The sequence below is a fragment of the Sapajus apella genome, unplaced genomic scaffold, assembly GCF_009761245.1.
Source record: "Sapajus apella isolate SASKATOON/1434 unplaced genomic scaffold, GSC_monkey_1.0 scaffold12, whole genome shotgun sequence".
Taxonomy (NCBI): Eukaryota; Metazoa; Chordata; class Mammalia; order Primates; family Cebidae; genus Sapajus; species Sapajus apella.
The window spans coordinates 23,328,045-23,346,385 of NW_022436952.1; the positions used below are offsets into that span (position 1 = coordinate 23,328,045).

An 18,341-nucleotide genomic window follows, 5' to 3' on the forward strand; every position below is an offset into this window, starting at 1 on the left:
TCCCTCTCCTGGTTCTGCTTTCTGCTGTCACCACCATTCTCAGACAGGTTCTTCCCATGCTGGCAAGACGGTCACCAGCAGATCCAGGCTGCCTTCTTCGTGGTTCCAATTTCAGCAGAAAAAAAAAAGAAATAATGCTTTCTCTCAAGAGTCCCAGCCAAAGAGTCAGGATTGCTTCTCGCTGCCTCTGGTTAGTTATATTCCCATGCCTGACTCATTGCTGCCAGGAGGATGTACGGCTCTGCTTGGCCAGATTTTTATGCTCATCCTTGAACTGAGGATAGAGTCAGGACAACTCAAGTTCCATGGACTGAGAGTAGGAGGTGGGAGGTTTTTCCAAGAGGAAAATTGGGGTACTGTAAGAAGGGTGGATTCTAAAAATAGATGTCTACTAAAGAGACCTTGGGGAAGTCATTTCACGTCCCTGATTCCTCAAGTACATGTGAATTCAAGGGCAGAAATGGGTCTCATTAAGAACAATAATTCAAATTGCCCCAGCTTCCATTGCCACCTGCCCACATAAGATCCCAGCTCCTTGTGCAGTGCCTCTTGGACATTTTTAGCATCTCCGGGAGGTGTCCTGCACAGATTCACCAATAGCTCCCTTAGTGCCAGGTGCCATTGCTGCCGCCAAATACCACATTCCTAATCACAGGCAAGGCCACAGTGCTCCTAATGTGCCCAAGCTGTGTGCTGATCTGCTGGGGAGTCTTCTAGGTTATCGTCTGTCAGAACAGCTCCATGGGAAGTAGCATGTGTCATGGAAACAGCTTTTGTCATTGCCTCCTGGAAACAGCTCTTCTAGCTTCTGTCCAGAACTTCTCTTCACTCATCAGACTCAGATTCTGACCATGGAGCCAGATGGGGTCAGCCACCATGCTGCTGTCCACTCCACCCCCATTTCTGTCCTTTAATGGTTATATAAACTCATCAGACAAACCCAGATATGTCTGTGTCTCAGGCTTTTAGGCTCCAGCTGGGATGACCACCCCTTATAAAACCATAAAACTGGGCCAACCATACCTACATTTTCTATCACTTAGAGTGTGAGAATCAGTTGAGTCTGTGCTCATGGAAGAATTTCTGAGCTCTAAATGCTACGTGGGAGGAAGGCTCAGTTTATTTGGACTTCAGCAAGGTATTGTCAGTTTCCAGACAAGGGTTCACCTCCTTCCCCTCTGCCTCAGCCAATGTTGTCAACTTTGGTCCCATATTAAAGTCACACAGGTGGCGTTGACACCAACGCATGGGCAGCAAAAGAAAAAAATAGATACTTCATCAAAGTATCTAAAAAAAGAAAAAAATTAGACTTCATCAAAATTTAAAACTTTTGTACATAAAACGGCACCATCAAGAGAGTGAAAGACAATCTACAGAATGAGAGAAAATATTTGCAAATAATATATCTGATAAGATATCAATATCCAGAATGTATAAAGAATTCCTACAACTGGGCCAGCTGCGGTGGCTCACGCCTGTAATCCCAGCATTTTGGGAGGCTGAGGTGGGCGGATCACCTGAGGTTGCAAGTTCAAGACCAGCCTGACCAACATGGAGAAACCCCAACTCTACTAAAAATACAAAATTAACCAGGCATGGTGGCACATGACTATAATCCCAGCTACTTGGGAGGCTGAGGCAGGAGAATCACTTGAACCCAGGAGGCAGAGATTGCGGTGAGCCAAGATCGTGACACCACACTCCAGCCTGAGCAGAAGAGCGAAACTCCATCTCAAAAAAAAAAAAAAAAAAAAAAGGAATTCCTACAACTCAACAACAAAAACTAAACAATCCAATTCAAAACTGGGCTAAGAATTGAATAGATATTTCTGTAAAGAAAACTTGCAAGAGACCAATTAGCAAGCACATAAAAAAGGCTTAACATCATTAGTCATTAAGGAAACGCACATCAAAACCACAATGAGATACCATTTTACAGCCATTAGGAATGGTTATCATTAAAAAAAAATGGAAAATGAATGTTGGCAAGGCCATGAAGAACTTGGAACCCTCATGCATTGCTGGTGGCAATATAAAATGGCAGGTATACTCAAAAATTTAAAAGCAGAAACTAGATGTTTATACACCCCTACCAAGAGCATTAGTCACAAAGCCAAAACATGGAAACAACCCAAGTGTTCCTCAATGGATGAACAGATAAACAAAATGTGGTATGCGTGGAATATTATTCAGCATTTAAAAAAAGGAAATTCTGACACACACTACATGGTGGATGATCCCTGAGGGCATTCTGGTGAGTGAAATAAGCCAGTTACAAAAGGATAAATACTATACAATTCTACTTATAGCTGATGTATCTAGAATAGGCAAAATCACAGAGACAGAAAGAAGTTACCGGGAGCTCGAGGAGGGAAGAATGGGAGGTTATTGTCTAATGGATATAGAGTTTCAGTTCGGGAAGATGAAAAGAGTCCTGGAGATGAATGGTGGTGATGCTTGCATGACAGTAAGAATGTACTTAATGCCACTGAATTGTACATTTAAAATGGCTACAGTGGTTAATTTTATGTTATAGTATTTTGCCACAATTTTAAAAAGATCACTCAGGAACTTATAAAAATACCAATGCACAATGGTCTCAATAGACCATTGGTCTTAATAGATAAAGCGATGGTCTATTAAGACCATTTTCAATCAGAATCTCTGGGGTCGGACCCCATCATCGGCCTTTTTAAAAAGCTCCCCGGGGGCCAGGCGAGGTGGTTCATCCTTGTAATCCCAGCACTTTGGGAGGCCAGGGCAGGCGGATCACCTGAGGTCAGGAGTTCAAGACCAGCCTGGCCAACATGTTGAAACCTCATCTCTACCAAAAATACAAAAAAATTAGCTGGGCGTGGTGGCTCGGGAGGCTGAGGCATGAGACCTGTAGTCTCAGGTACTTGGGAGGCTGAGGCATAAGAATAGCTTTGACCAGGGAAGTAGAGGTTGCAGTGAGCTGAGATCATGCCACTGCACTCCAGCCTGGGCAACAGAGTGAGACTCTGAAAAAAAACAAATACATAAAAATACATAAAAATCAAAAGCTTCCCAGGGGATTGTAATACCCGGATGGAGAACTGCCAGGCTAGATCTTCAAAACAGCAGGCATGCTGAGTGACCAAGAGGTCATCTATAAAAGGGGAGACACTCTCCTTCCATTCTTTTGACTTCTGACCTCTGCTTCTGCCCTCTACCCCTCTGTCCACTCCTCTGGTCCCTAAGTCCAAATTTAAGATGTTGGAACACGCAGATCCCCAGCTAAACATCACAGCCCTTTTCCTCACTTCTGGCCAGGAATCACATTCTTTGGGGGTGGGAGAGACCCTGAGCTCCAGTGAAAAACAAATGTTAAAAAAACCAACAAAATGCAAATCAAATTAAATAAACTTGTTTTAATCATGAGCAAAACAAGAACAAGCAGTACGTGTTGACCACCCCATTTGTGGAGTGAGGGGTGGAGGGAGTATTTATAAATGTTTTGAAAAAAAGTTTCTCCTCTTAGTGGTGAGGTCCTGGATCTCTTACTCCCGGCAGCTTCTGAGGCTCCCGAGAGCCACTGTGCCTTTTCATTGGAGGAATGTGTGGGGAGCACCTGCTCTGAGCCGGCTCTGTGCTGGGTACTTGCTGGGAATAGGAGACGACCCCAGCTTTCTAGGAGCTAATTGGCTAATGAGCCGAGGCAGGGACATTTGCAGAAAGGAGAAAAATAGACTTATATTTTAGTGATTGAGCCATGGCTAATCTGGACACCAAAAAATAAATCTTTGCTTCATTGGGTACTTCCCCGATGCCTTTGCCTCCACCTCCATCCTGAAAACCAGGGCCAGACTACTGGTTACACACCTGAGGTTTCCACTTCAAGCACAAAATTAAAGGGGGCCTCAAAAGTCCCCGTAGTCAATATAAATAATATTTTGATGCAATTGTTTAGAAATAAAAATTCACATTAAAAGTCCCTGATAAACAACTGTTTTGTTTTTTTGAGATGGAGTCTTGCTCTGTCTCCCAGGCTAGAGTGCAGTTATGTGATCTCAGCTCACTGCAACCTCTGCCTCCTGGTTTCAAGTAATTCTCCTGCCTCAGCCTCCTGAGTAGCTGGGACTACAGGTGCCCACCACCACGCCCAGCTAATTTTTGTATTTTTTTTTTTTTTGTAGAGATGGGGTTTCACCATGTTGGCCAGACTGGTCTCGAACTCCTGACCTCAGGTGATCCACCCGCCTTGGCCTCCAAAAGTGTTGGGATTACAGGTGTGAGCCAAGGCTCCCAGCTGATCAACAGCATTTTAAAGTCAGAACCAGAGCCTGCACTTGCAGGAGCTGGCCTCTCCAGCCTCACCTTTATCCTGCCCCTACTTTCAATTAAATTTTATTTCTATAGATGGCTCGTGGGCTGTAGTTTGTTAATTTGTTTTTTTTTAGACTATTGCATTAAAATATGATTTCTTTTGATTATTTATTTTGAGCTTTTTAGAGATGAATGTCTTGATTATTTCACCCTAGTCCCAGCCCTGCTACAAAGTATCCTTGAAAACAGAGTTGCCAGTAAAAGATAAGATGCATGATTAAATTCCAATCTCAGATAAATATGCCCCATGGGATATACTTATACAAGAAGATGATTTGTTTATCTGAAATTCAAATGTAATTGAGTATCATGTTTTTGTTTGCTAAATATGGCAGCCCTACTTGAGAAGCATCATATCCACTCCCTCAAAGATCACGTGCTATTTAGTCCTACAGCAACATAACCCACCCACGTACACATGCCTCTTACATGCCATGAAACTGACAGTCCTGTGCGTGAACACACTGTTTCCAACAGATGTCCCTCCCTTGATCTTCTTACAGTCTCTTGCCTTATACTTTCAGTCATTGAGCCTGATCCCAATTGGCTGGGCCCTCCTCAGCCTCCATGGGTCACAGTAGGCAGGAAAGGTCCCATGGCTGGTTGATGTGAAGTCCTGGGTCTCTCAGTGCCACCCTTGGCATGTCCAGATCCAGCCAGTCTTACTGCTTTACCTGGCCCTCCTGCTTTCAGCATTTATTCCCACTGGGCAATAGAATTCTGATCAGCAGAGACGCTGGCCATAGAGAGTCATAGGTCAACCTCCTGGGATAAGAGTTGTGATCATCAATGCCATCAATAGCAAACCAAAAATGGTGGGGGGCATTCATTGGCCCAAGAAAAGGGTAGCGTAAATCAGGCTGGTAGAAGCCAACCTCAGAAAGGTAGATAGAGCCAGAAAGGAGAGGAACGGACCAAAGACGACATTCAGAGGGTCACCAGGAGCTGGGGCCAATCTTCACAGGGAGGATCAAGCAGACCCCTGCTGCTCAGGGACAGAGAATTGAGGTGAAGAGAGAAAGAGGTAAGACTCAATAGGAGAGGAAGAGCAGAGAAGCAGGAGAGGAGCGGCACTCTGGTGGGTGACATGGGGTTACACGCTGTCCAAGGAAGGGCAGGCACACCCCAGCTGAGCTGGGAGAGCAGAACGTCTCCAGCAGCATCCTGCCATGGCCACATCAAGGGGGCTTCTAGCTCCATCCCACCTTGCCCAAGGGTGGGCTTGCAGCTGAATTACCTGAGATGCTTCTTTTTTTTTTTTTGAGACGGAGTTTCGCTCTTGTTACCCAGGCTGGAGTGCAATGGCACAATCTCGGCTCACCGCAACCTCCGCCTCCTGGGTTCAGGCAATTCTCCTGCCTCAGCCTCCTGAGTAGCTGGGATTACAGGCATGCGCCACCATGCCCAGCTAATTTTTTGTAGTTTTAGTAGAGACGGGGTTTCACCGTGTTGACCAGGATGGTCTCGATCTCTTGACCTCGTGATCCACCCGCCTCAGCCTCCCAAAGTGCTGGGATTACAGGCGTGAGCCACCGCGCCCAGCCCTGAGATGCTTCTTAAACAGTTCCCTTTGCTGGCCATGGTCCCAGACTCACTGTCTTAGAATCGTAGCCACACGTCTAGCAGTCTGCATTTTAAAAGCTTCCTAGGAGGTTCTCAGGCACCCTAAACCCAACCTCAGATGGAAACCGTGCGCCATGAGGGATAAAGGATGAGATACTCGCTGGCTTCTATGTCACAGGAGACCCCTCTTCACAATAGGGCATTTGGTTGAATTTAGAGCCAGGTGCTAGGGTCTGGTGGGCATTCTGGAAAACACACTGGTGGGGGTTATTAGGATGAGAAGAGCAGGCAGAAGCTGTGAGCAGGACAAGCTCTTTCATACAGAGCTTGAAGAACCTTGTGATAGCCTTCATATCAAAGTGGCATGGTGAATGGAACAAGAATAATTCCGTGCCCAGAAACATGTGTCCTGCTGTGCTTCCTCTTCCTGGGCCCCCTCAAGAATCCCTGGGAGCAGGGCCAGGGTGGTGGGACTCCACCCTAGATCTCACTCTCTTCCAGAATCTCCTCCACGGTGTTGGCCAGGGTGACATCCCCCTCGCTGTACTCGGACAGGCTGCTGCCCCGGGGCCAGCGTGCATGGTCCTGTTGGGGCCGGGTGCCCAGCTCCCCAAGACCTCGCATGGCTAGGTGTAGGAGCCGCCCACTGTTAAGTGAGGGCTGCAGCTGCCGAAGCTTCTCAGCGCCATCTCCCTCCGAGAGCTTCTTGGGACCTTTTCCCAGGAATCGGAAGTTCTTCCCCAGGACACAGGCTCTGCAGCCTGAGTGGCGGGCTAGCAAGAAGCGGATCCAGTATTTCCGCAGCTCAGCCTTCACCTGCCGGGTGAAGACAAGGGAGAAGTTACTGTCTTGGAGCCATTGAGCCATGTATCCATTTAGCAAATATTAATTGAGTAGCTATTCCGTGCTACCATTGGGAAATTTACCTTTTACCTAGGGGAGACAAGGAGAAACAAAGATACGTAAACATATCACGTGGTAATGATACTATGAGAGCATTAAGCAGGACAGTGTGGTAAAGAAACAAAAACATAAGATACAGTGTTCAGGAAAGGACTCTGCCAGGGTGGCATGTGAGCTGATACCTGGTTGATGGATAAGGAGCCCCCTGCATGAAGATACAGAAGCAGCAGTGAGCAAAACAGAAGATGGTTTTGCTGTCAAGAAGCTTACATTCTAGTAGGAGGAGACAGAAATAAATATTTACACTTGTAGCAGTTGGAGAGGAGGTTGACGGGGGGCTGGAAACTCTACCAACGCCTCAAGACAGGAGAAGACACCTGTTCTGGCCTCTGCCCCTCCCACTTTCAAACCTTTTCCCAGAGAAGCAGAGAGCTGGTTGGGCTATGCAATAATATGAATAACTGAAAGTAATAATAGGCTGGACTCCATGGCTCGTGCCTGTAATCCCAGTACTTTGGGAGGCTGAGTAGGGTGGATCACTTGAGGTCAGGAGTTTGGCCAGTGTCAGCCTGGTCAACATGGCGAAACCCCATCTCCACTAAAAATATAAAAATTAGCTGAGTGCGGTGTTGGGCACCTGTAATCCCGGCTACTCGGGAGGCTGAGGCACGAGAATCACTTGAACCTGGGAGGTGGAGGTTGCAGTGAGCTGGTATCATGCCACTGCATTCCAGTCTGGGCAACAGAGCAAGACTCTGTCTCAAAAAAATAAAAATACTTTTTTTAAAAAAGGTAATCATAGCTCCCAGGTGTTGAGTATTTATTACATGCTCAGCATACCCAGGGCAAGACTACAAAGCAAGGATGATTGCTACTCCCACATTACTGACGAGGAAAGTGAGTGAGGCTGAACAAAGTGCAGTGAGCCGACTAACTCACGGAGCTCCTAAGTGGGGAGCAAAGGCATGAATCCAGATTTTTCGACTCCAAGGTTCAAGCTGCTTTCCTCTGTCACACTTGAATACTGCTTGCATCTCCAGCAGGGCCAGTGCTGCGTTCTGAACTCTTTTATACCCATCCCGACACCTCTTTTCCATTTGTCTAAACTACCTCCTGCTGTCTGTACTGGAAGCTCACAAGACAAATTTGTCCCCACATATGCTGGTCACTGCACATTCCCCCATAGCACCATCACATCCACAGAAATCTGCAGAGGTGGTAGGTCTCCAGCCCCAGCCTCATGGGAAGCTAGGATGGCAAGGTGAAAATCATACCTCTCCATTGGCAAAACCATACTGCAAGGCCACCAGGAATCCCTGAAACAAAAGGAGGACATGGAATAAAATCGACTCTGGAGAAGATATGTCTGAGAGTTACCGGCAACATCCAAAGGCCTATACAGGTCGTAGGCATCCCCAGGAAAGGTGTGAAACTGCATTGCTTACACTACTCGAATTAGTCATACTGGCGACGTTAGCTTGGATTTCCATGGCATCTGTTTTACTTTGACATCCAGCCCCCCATATCAGCCAAGGTGTTTGTTTAGTGTTCACAGGTACACATGGGTCAATGATGATTAAATATCCAAGACCCTGTATCATTCATTCAATTATACAAATATTGGGCAAGGTCACTGTTGCATCTCGATTTGCTCATAGTGGGTGCTGGCTAACTTTTTTTTTTTTTTTTTTTTTGCCTGACTTGTATCTTTTCCTTTTGGCACCTGACCCTCCCTACTCCTTGAGCTGCTGGCAGGGCTGTCAGTCATGTGGTTCCCATTCCAGGATGACCATTGCCACAACACTCAGCCCAAACTGGCTGGAATCAAAGATGCTCCAGTTAACGTTTGTTTCCATTGTTTTTCTCAGACTCCTGCATATCCTGATTTGTCAGACAGTCACTGTGATCATCTACATGTCCTGGCTCTCCCTAGTTGATATGAGGGTCTGTGGAATTTGGGCAGTGCGTGTGATATGCTAGAGCTGGATATGTGCACAGGGCCCAAGAACTTGCATGTTTATAGAAAGACTCATAAAATGCCAGAACTCACAAGGAAAGGGTGCATTTCCAACTAAAGGGTGAAGGTCCCAATGGTAGGCTGACTCCTATTATATCTCTTGATAATAATGAAATGTGGCCCCAGGGGGGGCTTTTCTGCTCTTCCTTATGTAAGCCTTGTTCAGCATGTCCCTTCTGGAGCCACACCAGGATCTCCACACTGGCAATCACGACATCAGCCAAATGTTTGGATTCTGCCCATGAATGTGGAATTTCCCTTCTCTTATGCACCTGGATATTCCATAGCTATAGCTTCCATAACAGAGGCATAGTTTTACCAGTTAATCATTTTCACACATGCAATCTGACCAGAGGTTCACAGCTGCCCTATGTTGTTGGTGGGGCAGATAATATTTGCCTTGGGGCCCATGATATCAGAGGAGCTGGCTTTCAGTGTGCCAGAATTCTCACAAACAAGTTGGCTAAAATAGGATTCCACATGACAAATGTGTCTTTTCACTTCCTTGGGTTCTTGCTTCACAGTTTTAGGAACATCCTAGGGTCTGGTTCTCATTCTAGTTTAAGCAAGTGTGAAGGGAGTGGGTCCCACAGAACACATGGTTCGTGCTTTATATGGGCTGGAATCTGTTTGGCAGTCTCTCCAAAGCTCCACTGATATCAGGAGGATGGGGGCACTCTTTAAGCAGGAAGCCCTTGGAAGAGTTAAAGGACCCTCCAAAGCAGCAAGGAAAGGAAGCTGTTAGGGCTGATGCCTTTTCTTGCCAATTCCCATGGTGGAGTCTCTAAAATGATACACCAAATGTAGTTCCCCCAACATCTGCCCACCCGTGCTCTTCCCTCTGCCTGGTGGGATGCAGGGAAACAAGGCAGAAGTATTCAGAAGGTGGGAGGCCTCTGCCCACACACAAGCCCTCTAAATGTGGCTTCTGGCACAGTCCTGGTACAAAACATCCTGCAGAGTCACTTTGATTCCTCACGTTTCTCAGCAGTGCAGGGTGATGAGCAGAGCTCTAGCTGGCTTCAGGAACGAATATTCCATGCTGGTAGCTAGTCTCCAGAGATGGCCCCGATGGTTCCTCTTCTTTCTGTATGCCCAGGCTGCTCTTCACATCAAACAGTGGACCTAGTTTTCTCTCCCCCTGAATCTGGGATGACCTTGTGACTTCTTTTACCGATACAATGCCATAAAAGTGACATTCTAGGACCTCTATGCCTATGTCTTAAGAGAGCTGGAGGTTTCTACTTCTTGCCTCTTAGAACATTTGCTCTTGGGACACTCTGAGAGTCCAACCACCATGCTATGAGATATCCAAGATACCTGGAGAGGCCACATGGAGAACTGAGGCCTCCTGAGCTACGTAGTCTTAGCTGAGGTCCTGTCCAACAGCTAGCATCAATGTCTAGTTATGTGAATGAACCATCTTGGATGTGTCAGCCTCATTGGGCCTTCAGATGTTTGCATTCCCAGCCAAAAATTACACGTATCAAAAGAACTATCCACACTGAGCCCAAGAAGCCTAGTCTACTGAATCATTAAAAATAAGAAAATGGTACTGCTTTAAACCATGAAGTTTTGGTGTGGTTTATTACACAGAATTAGATGACCAAAACATTCTTCCATGGCAGAAGAGTCTGACAGGCTAGGATTCTTTCTCAGAAATGTGTCTCACAGAGCTCCACACGAATGTCTCATCTTTACCTGGCCTTGGGTGAGTGAGATCAGGTGATCAAGGGCTCACATTGTCCGACCATGCCCTCAGGAGAAAAAAAGGGCACCAAATATTACTACATGACAGCTGCAGGGTTTTTTCCTTCAATTTAGGATTGCCTTTTAAAGATTAAGGCCAAGGACCACAAAAAACCCAAATTACTAAACCTCATCTTTTGAAATTCCCTAAAAGATTGAAATAAATTAAACATGTTTTCATAATGAAAAAAAAATTGCTTATGGAACCTCTGTCTTCGTTCAAAGCCACAAAGAATTCAACTCCAACAGGAGGAAAAAAAATTATTGTCCAACTGCTCATACCACAGCTCAGGCTCTGGCTCCTTGGCCTTTGGTGAGCGTGTACTTGGTGCGCACGTTTGCTCTGTTCTGTGTTCAAAATCTCAGCACTTGATCCTGTATGGTGGCAGTGGCTTTAAGATTCGTATAGGGAACTTGGTATCTCCTGGTTCTAATCTTCACAAGGAACCTGAGAGGCACTACGGCATAGTGATCACAGGCAGGGGTTTAACCTCAGAATAAAAACCTCATCTCTGATATGTGTTAGCACATGCAAGTCCTCTGAGCCTCAGTTCTTTCATCTTTAAAATAGGTATAATAATTTATCCTTCATGGGGATATTATGCGAATCCTAAGAGGCTGAAAGTGTTTCATGTTAAACAGATATTTTCCAGTGTACCATTTTAATTCCTTCACTAGTATTTTTAACTACATTTTAAAAGTTATTTTCTTAGTGTTTATTCCAGGGATTACAACATGCATCTTAACACAATCTATTTCATATTAATACTAACTTAATTCTGGTAAAATACAGAAATGTTCTCCTGCATATCTCTATTTACTCCTTCTTCTCTTGTGATATTCTTGTCATAGATCTGCATAGGTTATAAAGCCAATAATACAACTTATAGTTATTATTTTATATAACCTTGTAATTTTTAAAATCAGTTAAGAGAAAAAAAATCTATATACAGCCCTTCAGATTTACCTCTATATCTACGTTTTACACTGTTTTTTATTTCTTCATTGGATTTGAGTTGCTGTCTGTTGTCATTTTCTTCCAGCCTGAAGGACTTCTTTTGATACTTCTTGAAAGGAGTGTTTGCCAATAATGAATTCTCTTAGTCTTTGTTTATATGACAATGTCTTTATTTCATCTTTATCTTGAAACTTTCTTTTGCTGGATTTAGAATTCTTGATTGACAATTTTTTTTCTTTCAGCATTCTGAATATTTTATACTACTGCCTCCTGGCCTCCATTGTTCTTATGAGTAGTCAGCTGTTAATTGTATCATTGGTCCCTGTATGTAATGAATCATTTTTCTCCTGTTGCCTTCAATATTTTCTCTTTATTTTTGGCTTTCAACAGTTTGACTGTGATGTTTCTAGGCATGAATCTCTTTGTTTTATGCTTTTTGGAGTTCATTGAGCTTCCTGGATGTGTAAATTAACATTTTTTTTTTCAAATTTAGGATGTTTTCAACCATTATTTATCCAAATATTTATTCTACCATTTCTATCTTAACTTTCCTTCTGGGACTCTCATATGTGCACATTGGTTGGCTTGATGGCATTCCACAGGTCTCTGAGGCACTATTATTTTTCTTCATTCTTTTTTCTTTCTGTTTCTCAGACTGGGTAATCTCTTTGACAAACTATCTTCAAGTTCATGGATTATTTCTTCTCCCATCTGAAATCTGAGCCTTCCTAGTAAAGTTTTCATTTCAGTTATTGTAGTTTTCAACTCCAGAATTTCCATTTTGTTCTTATAATTGTTCTCTAATGAATTGAGATAATTGAATTTCTTTAATTAGTTCAACATCTTTTACTTGAATTCTTTGAACATGTTTATAATAGCTTTTTTGAAGTTTTTGTCTGATAAGCTCAACATATGGACATCCCCTGCTCTACCCAGAGAGTTTCTAATGACTGCTTTCTTTTTCTTTTTTTTTTTTGTCCTGAGTATGGGTCACACTTTTCTGTTTCTTTGCAGATCTCATATTTTCTGTACAAAACTGGAAGTTTTAAATAATATATTATAACAACTCAGAATTCTGATTCCCCTGTCCCCATCCCTGGAGTTGTGATAGGTGTTTGTTTAGAAAATTGTCTGGATGGTTAGTGCTGTGGAAACTGTCTCTGCTGTGGTATATAGCCAGTGATGTCTATGGTCATTAAAAAAATTTTGTCTTTTTTTAAGTCTGGTCTTCTGCTGGTGTTTACCATAGCTTAATAATCAACCAGTGATTGTTCAGAAGTTGTTAACAAACACTTCAAGCCCATAAGGCTTCCATACCCTTTGCCAATGGATCTCTGTGTTACTTGGGGAACACATTCAAAGTTCAGTTTAAAGCCTTCCCTAACGTCTACTTTCCACCAGACCCCCTCATGTTTCCTCTATATGTGTGCAGAAACTCGTATTCAGCCGGAAATGTGTGAATGTCATTTCTGATCATTCTTGAGTGTGTATGCAAACTTATGCATGCACACAACTTTCTGGTCAACCTGAGGAATATGTGGGAGCTTGTCAAAGCCCACTGTGGTTGTCTCATTCCCCTAATCTTCCTGTTAGATTTCTGGCTAGCCCATCAGTATGTTTTTCCACCCAGACAGAATTATAACCTCAGGCTGTAACACTGTCCTTCTTGGTTCCTTTGTCACCAAGACTACTACTGTATCTGGCAATGCCCAAGGATGAGAGCTTTTTCTGCTCTTTGATCTAAGTCAAGTCAGCCTCGCTCCTCAGCGAAGCTGCTAGTTTTCACTAGAACTTCCTCACTGTTAGAGCAGGAATTAGAGAACAAAAGCAGTCCCAGACAAAAATAACATAGACTCCCACTGTTATTACTGAGTTTCAGTAATTTGTCTTGAATGAATCCTTCTCATTTTTTTCTTTTTTTTTTTAAGTTAACTTCTAGAGTCCCAAAATGGTTGTTATTGATAATTGTCCAATTTTATCATTGCTTTTTGGGGAGATTTGTCAGATCCTCTCTTCTTCATCCGAGAAGTCCTGTCCCCACATCAACATTGAAAGATGATTCATTTTAAGATAACTACTCAATGAAGACCTTGGCTGTGTCTGTGGTGTTGGTGGTCATCTGTTGCATTAGTGGCCCTCACTAATGAGCCATGCCTCCCGCCATTCATGCCTTTGTGCAGCACTCCCACCCCCCTTCAATCTAGGCTGGGTCTGTGACTTGCTTTAAACAACAGAATGCAGCAGAAACATCACTGTGCCAGTCCCAGGCATAGGCACTTATAAGGCCTGGCAGCTCCTGCTTTTATATTCTTGGGAGCCCTGAACTGCCTTACCCTAGGGAGAGACCACAAGGAGGAAACACATGGAACATCTAAGGAATGTCATGGACACTAAGAAATGAGGCCTCGGAAATTTGACCCAAATAAAACTAGCCCCACTATTGCAGCTATCCAACTTAGGCACCAGTCATGTGAGTGAAGAAGACATCTTAGAAGCTCCAGTCCCAGCAGGTGTCACAGAAGCGGAGGGTAGCCATCCCTATTAGGTCCTACCTATATTCCTAACTCCTGGAATCATGAAAAATAATTTAAAATACGATTGCCAACTTAAGACACTAAGAAATAGATAATAATTCAGGCAATAGATGACCAGAATATTTCCAGGTCACAACCACAGCTGACTTCTTGTTCCTAGTTTCAGCTCCCACACATCTGCCAAGGTTCAATAGCCTCCTGGTCTGAGCTCATTAGTCCCTACCCAATTTGTGTTGCATTCTGCGTACATGTCACCTGAAGCACAGACAATGTTCACTTTGCGCAATGCTCTGCAGAGAACCCAGCAAAAATAGGCACTTAATAAAAGGCTTCACACTGACACTCACAGTTAATATGAACATGAGTCACACCAACTATTACCACCCAGGAAAGAAACCACTTTCCCCTTCTTAGTCAGTGAGTCATGCTGGCAGGATCAACGCAATACTTCCCCATCTGCACGCCCTTCCAATGCCAAGAGCCCTTACTGATAAAGGCTGCTGATGCTAGAATTCTATTTTCATCTACAGCCTCCTCAGTTCTGAGCCTGTTTGGGCCACATGCATTTTGTTTTCCCCAAAGTCAAGGCCTCATGGTTCAGATTCCTACTCACATGAAAGGAGCTCAGTGTCAACTGAATGAAAAGTCGTACAAGTTTCGCAAATCCTTCAACTTGATCATCAGTGATGAAAGAGAAGAGGATCTCATGAACACCCAATAAAGGAATGAGGACCAGTGTTGATTTCGCCAATCTGTAAATGACAACCAAATAACAGTCATGAGGGCCACATGGGGAACAAACAGGCAACATTTCCTGCTCTCCCGTGGTGACTTTGTTGTAGCTCTTACTGTATTGATAGTTTTTTTCCCAGTTGGTCTCCTTCACTGCAACATTTAATGCTTCAGGGCCATTGTAATCTTGTTTACTGTTGGGTTCCTACATTTGATGCATAGCAGATGCTCAGAAATCATGAACTGAATGAAGGAGTTCATGAATTTCTCCATATAGATTATCACGTCTGCCGATCTTAATGTTTTGCCTGATGGATAGATTTCCATGCAAGTGACTGCCACCCTGGGATACTCCACCCCCACCAGGTTTGTTAAGTTTCCTAACACTTGGCTAGCAGTTTCCTCTATCTCTTTCTCTACTCAGGACTTTCAACATTAGTATTTCCAGTGTTACCATGAGAATGAAGAGAAAATGAGTTGCCCAGGATACTAAGACAGGCACTAAGTAGCAAGTCCCAGGCTGGAAGTGGGGTATCTGACCTGCAGTTCTGACCTTCAGACTCCTTTCTGGACTGTGCCATCAGCCCTCATGTTGCCCCTTAACCCTGGTGACAGTGAGGCCTGCAGGAAATGAAAAGCTGATTCTCATGAAAAGCACTGAGTGGAAGTTCTCTGTTGTATACAGTCTACACGAAAAAGACAAACATTCCTTGTGCCACCCACGTGTAAAGTGCACAGCTGGGGCCCAAATGCTCCATACTGGTGGTTCCCAAACATGGCTGACTATTACAATTCCTTACAGAGCTCTTAAAATACATGCATACAGTTTTGTGGGCCCCGTGTGTCAACTCCCTGAATCCATACCTCTGGAGGTTGGGTCCTAGGAAGTCAACTTTTTTAAGAGACAGAGTCTCCCTCTGTCACCCTTGCTGGCGTACAGTGGCATGGTTCTAGCTCACTGCAGCCTGGAACTCCTAGGCTCAAGCAATCCTCCTGCTTCGGACTCCAGAGTAGCTAGGACTACAGGTGTGCACCACTGTGCCTGACTAATTATTTTATTTTATCCTTTTTGTAGAGATGAGGTCTTATGTTTTTCCCCAGGCTGGTTTCAAACTCCTAACCTCAAGTGATACTCTTGCCTCAGTCTCCCAAAGTGTTGGGATTACTGGTGCAAGCCACTGCACCTGGCCGGATGTGGACTTTTAAAGGAACTCTCCATGGATCCTGAGAAGTAGACAGGTTTGGAAATAACTGCTCTTTACTGTTGAGCTACTTCTTGATTTAAAACTAACTATATTAGCAGAGATGACTCATATTCGGGGTACAAACAAAGCTACTGTCTTATCCACATTGGGAAAGTGGAGCATAATTGTAACGATTTTTCTTAGCTCAAGTCACTTCTTATAAAGGGGCCAGACTAGGAGGAACCTCCCCTCACACCCCATGGAATTAAAGGTATAGAAAAACAGGATGGCGTTAGCAGTTCATGGGGGAGTCTCTTAAAGAAGGTTTAACTCTGTCCAAGAGCAAGAGCTTACTGTGAGTCCTGTGTCTGCAAGGGCCATTCAAATGCAATGTCATCAATGAAACAAACAACCTCACCTTTGGGCCCCTAAAGGATCTAAAGCCAGGAAGAGGGGTGCAGGAGCCACCAGGACGGAGGGGCTCCACCTGGCCATGTGGGTGGGTGGGTGGACCACAGCCTTGGCTGTCAGGCGAGGCTGATGAGCAGAGAGATGGAAACATGGGCCTTTGCTATGTGGTTCCCTTAAGCTGAGCTCAGATCGACTCCCACCTCAACACCTACCCCTACAGAAGTCACTTCTCTAGGCAACATTAATATGCTCCCCACGAGAGAACATTTCCAGGGTTTTGTATTCCCAGGAGTGTTTTTAAAGCCCTCTGGCCCAGAGGTTACAAAGTGGTGAGCATGGATGGTAACTGACCTGCAGGCAGCTTTTGCTTAGGCCTTTTTCAGGGTAGAAGGGCGGGAGCCCCCACCCATCTTGTGCTACTGAATCTGTAACATTTTTAGTTTTTGGTTGCTGATGGGGTTCAGAACATACTCCAAAATATGGCACCTTGATATACCAAGTATTTTAAGCTGAAGGAATTTGAGGAATCTGCAGAAGCAGGACGATCTCTCTGACTTCCTGCCCTTCTCCCCTGAAACAGGCCATAAGCAAACGGAGCAATTTTTGTTATTGGAGTCATCTTTAAAAAATAGTATTTCCAGTCAAAGTGTTCAGGTTTCTGGCTTCTTTTGATGAGGCAATCTGGCAACGCTGGGCTCAAATTCTTGCTTGGCAATCGTTAGCTACAGCCGGGCAATGGCTATCCCTTTAGAGGAAACCTGTGACCTCCAGCCCCCTCCCGGCTTGCACTACTCAACTGTGTACTTGCTTGACCCTTGCAAGAGTCTGAATTGGTGACCCTTACTCAGGGTCGTCTGAGTTTTCATGACCCAGACTTTTATGCCTACAAGCAGACCTTGTCTTGTCATCAGCTTATTCCGATGCCATGTTATGGTGTTAGGTTTTTTAAAATAAACTTTTAATTTTGGAGTAACTTTAGATTTACACAAAAGCAGTGAAGGCAGTACAGAGAGTTCCCATGTATCTTCACTCAGTTTCCCCCAATGTTAACATATTACATAACCATGCACATTTGTCAAAACTAAGAAACCTACACGGTATATTACCAGTAACTAAAGTTTAGAATTTATGTGGATATCCCACTAATGTCCTTTCCCTGCTCCCTGATCCCACATCTTGTTTAGTACAGAATGATCTGTAAAGAATAACAATTTTTTAATAGTTTTAGGCCACTTACCCTTCCGGATGGACACATGAAGGGATTCTCTACCCTTCACCTTATTCTAACTTCTCCTTAGACAAAGTACTATTTGTGTTCCTGTTCAGATCAAAATCCATAAATAGCAATAGCAGTTTACTCTTACAGACTATGTTTATGCTCATTTTCATCTATAACCATTTGTTTATTTAAATGGTTCCATTTATTGCAATCATTTAACTATCCAACAAATATTTATTGAGCATCTGTTTATGGCACATGAGTGAATGTAGTGGGAAAGAAGGAGTTGTAGTCAAAGACAGTAGGGCACAGGAGGAATAGCTGGCTGGGCCTCGGTTCAAATCCTGGTGTTGTCAATTACTAGCACTATGACTGTGGGCAAATTATTTAACCTCTCTGTCAGTTTCCTCATCTGTAAAAAGAGGATCATAAGAGTAGTAGCATCTACCTGACAGGGCTGTCATAAGGATTAGACAAATAACATGGTGTAAACCCTCAGAATAAATGGTATCTGACATATGATAAATGATCAATACATGTTAGTTATTACTATTTTTAAAGAAGCCCCTGTCCTTCAGTGGCTTATAACTTCACTTTTTAAAAATCAATTTTACTTGAATTTGTAACATTTTTAGTTTTTGGTTGCTGATGGGGTTTAGAACATACTCTAAAATACGGCACTTTGATATATCAAGTATTTTAAGATGATGGAATTTGAGGAAAC

The 18,341-nt window shown here is 43.9% G+C and overlaps 1 protein-coding gene across 1 annotated transcript in view; it reads right to left on the minus strand.

Annotated features, from left to right (window-relative positions):
- Positions 1-5,896: 5,896 nt before the first annotated feature.
- The window catches only part of GLP2R (glucagon like peptide 2 receptor), a 55,461-nt gene continuing 43,016 nt past the window's right edge, over positions 5,897-18,341 (minus strand). The window contains exons 11-13 of the mRNA XM_032280288.1: positions 14,685-14,823; positions 8,088-8,129; positions 5,897-6,726 (exon numbers count right to left, since the gene is read on the minus strand). Coding sequence (XP_032136179.1) covers positions 6,391-6,726; positions 8,088-8,129; positions 14,685-14,823 — 517 coding nt within the window. The 3' untranslated portion in view covers positions 5,897-6,390. The remainder of the gene's footprint in view (positions 6,727-8,087; positions 8,130-14,684; positions 14,824-18,341) is intronic.